At 36.9% G+C, this 7,500-nt stretch overlaps 1 protein-coding gene across 1 annotated transcript in view; it reads left to right on the top strand.

The window, feature by feature from the left end:
• Positions 1–7,500, top strand: part of LOC137999891 (lysosome membrane protein 2-like) — a 34,090-nt gene that overhangs the window by 15,890 nt on the left and 10,700 nt on the right. Inside the window, exons 4-7 of the mRNA XM_068845853.1 lie at positions 1,220–1,444; positions 1,730–1,821; positions 3,829–3,878; positions 4,500–4,569. Coding sequence (XP_068701954.1) covers positions 1,220–1,444; positions 1,730–1,821; positions 3,829–3,878; positions 4,500–4,569 — 437 coding nt within the window. The remainder of the gene's footprint in view (positions 1–1,219; positions 1,445–1,729; positions 1,822–3,828; positions 3,879–4,499; positions 4,570–7,500) is intronic.

The raw sequence follows: 7,500 nt of genomic DNA, 5'->3' as shown, positions 1-7,500 counted from the left end.
CGTACTCGGCCCACTTTTTTTCAAATTTATATCAGTCTATTTCAAAATGTCATTTACAAAGCTGGAAAATCATTCTCAGTTGTTATGTGGTCGTGATTTTGCAAATGAAACACTCTTGCTCTGCCAATTTGACGTTTAGAGCTCATAATTAACAAACTTAAATAAAGTTACCTAAAATAGCGTGACCTAGCCCCTTTAAGGAAGATTCCTTATTTCTTAAACATCTCTCTGAGATTAGGCTGGTTTTGAATTAAATGCCATTTGTCCCGAATAGTATGTTCTTTAAGCCTTTCAAAGCTGGTTGAAATTGTGTGACAAAAGGTAGAATTTTCTTGAGACTGCTTGTTTGATATCACAGTATCAAAGCGTATTTGGCCGTGTGAAATCTGGGTTTGATATAGGGACAAACATTCTTTCGGTGCAAAGAAAGACGGATGGCAGCTACAAACATGTTCCTCCTTCTTATCTGGTTTCATGTTTGTACCATTACATTTTTAACAGAAAAATAAATGACAGCAAAGAGTTGTAACGTTGTTTATTTTTTATCGTGTTTGTGGTGACTTCATCATATTACTGCACGTAGTCACTTTCTTCGTTGCAAAACAAATCGTTCCAAAAAATATTAGTCGAACAAAAATTCTAACTTTTTGCCCGATCGGGCAAGTCTTAGAGTTTTTTTACTTGCCCATGGATATATTCCGCTTGCCCCTGGCCATCGGGAAAGCGTTTAATAGTGTCGAACACTGTGGATGTTTAACGGTGAGTTGGCCTCACAAGTGATCATTGAGGATTTTTACAAATTATTACTAAAGAAAATCAATTAACCTTCCAAAAACCATATGATGAAGTTCATGACTTATCTTCGACTCTGTGATCACACATGAATTAAAAATCTTCTGCAAATCACTGCAAATCCATCATCAAAATCAAAGTTCTAAAGCTATCTGGTCACAATAAAATGAATGGAAAAAGGCCAGAGCAAAATTTGCCTTGAAGGAATGATGAGCAAAAAAAAAAGTTATGACGGACAACATACTGTACATGTAAGAGATGGCACGGCAATGTCCATGAATGGACTTACCTCGACTATAAGATCACCAAACACTGCCACCCAGAACCAAACGCCATGGAAACGTGCAAGTATCTCATGTGCACAATCTGCTGTAGGCAGACATCATGATTAATGATGACAAATTATTTGCTGGTTTTTCCTCTGCAGGCTGTCTCATTGTGGCTGAGAAACACTGACTACAAAAAGGTTCATTCCCTCTGCTGGGCAGCATTGCAGTTCGAGGCCACCTGGAAATTTGATGTAAAACTGTTCCAACGCAAGACAGTTTATGAAATTCTTTGGGGATATACTGATCATTTCTTAGAGTTTTTGGCGAATCCACTGCTTCCTTGTCCAGGGCAAAAGGGATTGTCATCTTTTGTTCAGTTACAGGTAGGTAGCTGGTTAGACTGGCATAAACCCGGTGCTTTTAAATGGAAGCTATAGATGACAATATTATTACAGCGAGAATGTTCAATTGATGATGAGGGCCATGACTCAATGACCGTCACAATGACTTGGTGCATTACCGCATGTTACAATGAGAATCTTGATGGTGACACTGAAGGTGACGAGCTCAATGACAATAATTATGATGACAATTATGAAAAAAGATTAATATTTTCAGTGGTCTTGGACTTACAGTTACATTGTACCTGTTGTTTCAATCCTTTTTAGTACAACAACACTTATTATGGTGTTAGTGCTATGAACACCGGACAAGAAGATATCGAAAGGCTGGAGCAATATACCATGTGGAGAGGAAAATCGTGAGTGAAAAGATAGTTTTTGTGTCTTTGCCATTCCTCAAACTCTTGCCATCTTCTACCCTCACTGAACTTTGCTGGGTGGAGACAATAAATACAGTACAATTCAATACATGTACATACTTAATGGTTGGTTGAGCATCAGGCTCTCATGTGGGAGGTCGTGGGGTCAACAATTAGGGTCTTAAAATAACTGAGGAGAAAGTGCTGCCTTTGTAATTTCATCTGCAAATGTTTAGGCAAATATCTTCTATGTTCATAAGTTCCCTGTGGGACGTTAAAGAACCCACACGCTATTTGAAAACAGTAGGGGATGAAGTCCCTGGTGTTGTGGCTGTCTTGTTCTCTCCGGCAGAAGTGGCTGGCTTGGCGGTGATGTCTCTAAAAAGGCTTGTGGTGTATGAGGCCACCTAAGCAGAAACAGCCAAAAGTCAAAAAGGGACTTTGCCGAATGCTGGAATAATTATGTAGATGTAGATGTAGAATTGACCACTCCCTACAGGGTATATATGTATATGTATATGGGCTTTTCAGGGCAGATGAAACACAATCAATGAAACAACAACAACAACTGTTAAGAATCCCAACTGGCTGGAGGATTTGCATGTACAAGTGCAGCAGAGATTTTGAACTAGGAACAAATTCTACGCAGAGCTTGAAATTGCGACCAATCAGTTGCATTTGTGACTGAATTTTTTCCCTTTGCGATTAAAATATCTGGAGAAATCGCAAATTTTGCGACTTGTTTTCATCTTCTCTCTTTTGAAACAAAAGGGTTAGCAGTTGCCACTTTGCTGCTCTTTTTACTAAAATAAATGAGGAAATGACAAAATTATTTTGTTTCTCGTCTTGAGTTTTCTTTCAATCTGAAGCTAGCGTAATTGTAGCGTAATTTCGCTGCGATGTTACGTGCACAACTCCATTCCTTTGATATCATTCGCCATTTTCAGCGGTTTCTTTCAACACAAGTATTGTGGGCTCATATTTTGTTTTGCTACACTGCTGACAACACAATACAGCATGACGATTTTGCGACTAAATTTTGCGAAATTGTACCCTTCGAGCAGTTGGTTTCTCCTATGCTTCCTCCTACGCTTCTCAAGCCCTGCAACGAGTGGTTAGAACAGGTCTTGAACCCGGAAACTCCAGATCTCAAGACAAGTTGGGCTGCACTGCCTCCCAGTAGTTCTATCAGCAGAACCGTGCATTTTGTGTAGTATCCCCTCTGAAAAACATGTAATGTTATGTTTACCTTTCAATAATAATAATATTACCAATTTATTGAAAGGTATAAACATAATGCAGACATTAACAGGACTTTTGATGTGAAATAATTAGTCTTACTATGAAATTTACATTATGCAAAAATGATTAATGATAGTGATACATCAATATTGAGGGAGTGTTTATCTAAGTTTAATAATAATACTGAGATCTTCTGTGGCAGATGGACACAAATTAATACTCAGCAAAGCAATGGACCCCTTCTCTCAACACAAATTAAGTTAAGCCTAGTATTGATACAAGTAAAGTCGTGCTGTGTAACATACATGTATTTGTCTTGCCTGATGTCACAATGATAAATTATTATTATTATTATTATTATTATAAACTTTATTGGTAAAATCATTCAGTGTATTATATCAACATCATTGTGGGCACAGTCTAGGCAATGATGCCTAGGCTTAACTTTAATAACAATAATAATAATAATAATAATAATAATAATAATAATAATAATAATAATAGTAATTATTATTATTATTATTATTATTATTATGATGCTGATGATGATTATTATGTTATGGACTTGGCTGGGTGAGTAGGATAGCAGTGGGAAAAAAATACTTTCGCCATCTGCAATGTGCATTAAATCAGACAGAATGTTGCAACCAGGATGGCTCCACCTACAATAGCAAAGTTCTAAAGCCAAGCATGTTGTGATGTTCAATCAGTTAGGATCCACTTAATGTCAAAGATGTTTAACTCTTGTTTTATCATTTTCCCCAGACATTTGACATGGTGGAGTGACAAGTATGCAAACATGATAAATGGAACAGGTATTTTTGTGCATTATTACATGTATGTCAGAGCCCCTCAACAGTGTCACATGTAAGGTTTAAATTTAAAGCAACAAATACCATTGTTACAATCAACATATTTACATAAAAGAAGAGTAAATTTTAAGTAGTGCAACACACTATTTATTCACAGCAACTTTCTCTGGAATAGTTATTAAATTCTTTCAATTGGTTGTTTGTTTACTGTACTTATTCACTTAATTATTTTGGGGGAGGGAGTGGAGGCGAGGGGACTGTGTTCTAAATAAACCAAAACCAAAATACCTTGTTATATGCAACATGTTTACCTATGTATCGTACCTCTCCTTACAACAGCAGTGCTTTTGTAAGGGCAATTGTCTCTACTCTAGGCCCCCCAGTCCTGCATCACAAAAAATTATTGTTCCCTTATGCATAAAGTGCTGAGAAAAGATATATTTTTTGCATTTTGCCCACTGGAAAATGAGGATTTGAGAAGTTTGTCTCCTTCTTTCCCTGCTCCAAATTCCCGGGGAGCCCCAGGTTTGTGTGGAAATGCCTGCTCAGTGCAGGCTACAAGTTTTGTTGAAAGAGATTTTTAATCATTCATCGCAGTTGTTTGTTTTTAACTTTGTATACTAGACGGTACTCAGTTTACACCAGGAGTGTTCAAAGATGTCACATACTATGCCTTTTCTCCAGAGATCTGTAGGTTTGTATGCAGGTTACAAGGTGGTGAAATTTAACTTGTTTATGTCAAATAGAGTAATCACTGGGCAAAAAATTTTCATTGAAATGTTCTTCCGGCTCATTAAACTTGCATCAAATTGACAATACTTTTCACCAAAAAGAGTTATTTACCTTTTACTTTTGTGGTATCTCCCGGATAGTATGCACACTATGGTTATAACGTGATTCTTTAACATCACGGCGAATGAATTTCATTGACATAATCATTTGAAGCATTCAATATTTGCACAATTTATATCAGCATGCTTTGAAAGAAGAGGCACTGATTTCTGTCACTACCTCATTGCATGGATGAAAAAAGCTTGCTATTATTAATTATTTATTTATTGTTATCAGCTTTAGCAATTAGCATAATAATTTTATCACTTTGTTTGAGTAGCTTTTGAATTAGGAGGAGGCATCATTGTAGCTTGCGCGTATATAGAGAACTTTACAGTGATATAGCATCACGGTGCTTTATACAATTTAGCCAAAAAATCCGGAAATTTCGGTTTGAGGTCAAACTGAAAGGAAATTTTCCGGAAATTGTGGACAACTTTTAGAGGCTGTCCACTTTTTCCGTTCGGAACGGAATTCGGGGAAATTCCCTTACCATTTGCGAGAATCGTTCCGTTTCCGGGCCCTTTCTCGCAAGATCGAGTAAATATGCGGTATGGAATGCAGTGTAGTAAAATGGTAAGCGCCATTCTCATCAGGTTGGTCAATAAATTCGGAAAATCGCGTACCTTTATGCTACGATCATTCCATCCGGATTATTTGCCTAAATGGTAAGCACCCTACATATCTGGTATACCAGAAAATAATCTCCATTTGCCAGAACTAGGCGCGCACGGAATACATGGGTAATGATGAAGTCTTGGGTACTGATGACGTTGACCAGAAAACGGCCGACTGCATGGTACATAGGAACGTAACGTCACAAATCAAGGATGTATCAGGAATCTTCATCTATGGGGTTCAACATTATTGTTGAGAATATCTTACCATCTGTCACGGAATCAGGGGCTCCCAACGAGAATATAGTTCAAAACCACTTAGACATAGCATTGTGAAACGTATTTTAGTATTTAAACGGTAGATATAGGCATATTTTTATTCCCTAAAAATTTTTCATCTGTTCGGATTTCCTAGCTGAAAGTCTAGTGATCCGAAAATTATAGGGATTAAAACTTACCTTTTCGAAAATTTCAGCCAGAAAAAAGGCTCCCGAAAATTATAGGTGACCTTTTTAGGGTAAAAATCCGTTAAAAATGGGCAATTATACCATTTTTCAGATGTTCGAAAATCCTAGGACAGACAGGCAAGCAAGAAATTTTACAACAAATGTTCCGAAAATTCTAGATCTCAAATCGTCTTCCGAACAGATATCTTCCGAAAATTGACGTTGGGTGCCCCTGACGGAGTGTCACACGTTACGGGCCGTGTATTCTAGCGTTTGAGCAGCTATTCGAAAAGTAAGAGAAAGCTTTTGTCCGCCTATGTCTTAAGTCCGTTTTTTTCTAACAAAGGGGTTAAGTGACTAAATTATCTCACGACAAGGATAATCCTTTGGTTTGATTAAGGGTCGCTTGACGATTTCATTTGGGAAACAATTTGTGAATAGACCAATTTCGATATATTAAAATTCCGTCCAAAACCAAGGGCATCATTTCGACGCTCTGCATAGTTATTCCCCCGAGCCTCGAGATGATGTCTTTTGTTTTGGACTGAATTTTAATAAATCGAAATTGGTCTATTGAACATTGTGGAAGTACGCACGAAGGTTTTTCGGGAAGCGATTTGTCAGACACAAATCATTGTTGAGGGATTGAAAAACTCGGTCTACAACCAACTAGCAGGACAAGTGTTATAACGATTGAAGATAAACATTAGTGATTCTTAAAGTATTTACACGGCAAACGATCGATGTTGTTCCAAACATTAAAGGAAACCTCCACTTCAACAAAAAAGATAACTTTAAATCAGAGAAAATAACCGTTACAGTCAAGTCAGTCTAAAGTATTTTCAAAGAAAGTGTTTGTATCCGAAATAAGAATCGCCTATTATGTTTTCTTTTTCAAATTTCGCGGGCGTCGCCATCTTGAATAATTGTGACGTGTTACGGTTGCCCTATTGTTATTAAACAAAAGCTCTTCGTGTCAAAACAATGGGGCAACCGTATTGCGTCACAATTATTCAAGATGGCTCTGCCCGCGAAATTTGAGAGTGAAAGTAAGCGATTTTAAAATTCACTTTTCTTGATGATATAAACACTCGGTTTAAACTTATTCTGTACAACAACAAACAACAACGTTAATTACTTACAATACTAGTTACAATGAAACGTTTGTCCACCCAAATTTAGCAAAGCTAATCGAGTTGGGTGGAGCAAAGATGAAATAGTTAATTAATATATTGACAATGACACAGATTACGAAAGGAAATATTTAAGAATGATGTCAGTGTACAAGAGCGACTGAATGTTTCTATTTTTAAGATGTAAGGTACTACACTGGAATGCAGATTGAGATTCTAATTAATTGATTGCTGATAATCTTAAGATGCAACGATATTTGACAAGAAGGTTTACTCTAGATAAAGGACATCACAAATATCAAGTCACGATAATTTCGAATAAAAGAACAGAGGAATAGCAGTGATAGGGAATTAATGGAGGTTGCCTTTAACATATTAAAGGCTTGCGACAGTATTCTGTCCTGAAGAGGTCGTTATTTAGAACGAACCAATCTTGAACACGACTTTGGATTGAAGAAAAAGGGCACAAGTTATTATCATATTTTTGCTGGATTTTTGAGACCGTCAGTTTCAGTTCTTTCAAAGTGTTAGTAAACTCTCGAATAAATTATTGCAACATTGCATCGTTGGGGATACTGTCAACATTTCCGAATTCTAA

This window comes from Montipora foliosa, chromosome 4 (genome assembly GCF_036669935.1).
Source record: "Montipora foliosa isolate CH-2021 chromosome 4, ASM3666993v2, whole genome shotgun sequence".
NCBI classification, from domain to species: Eukaryota; Metazoa; Cnidaria; class Anthozoa; order Scleractinia; family Acroporidae; genus Montipora; species Montipora foliosa.
Note: the sequence above shows the minus strand (reverse complement) of the source record. Positions and strands in the feature narration are given on the sequence as shown.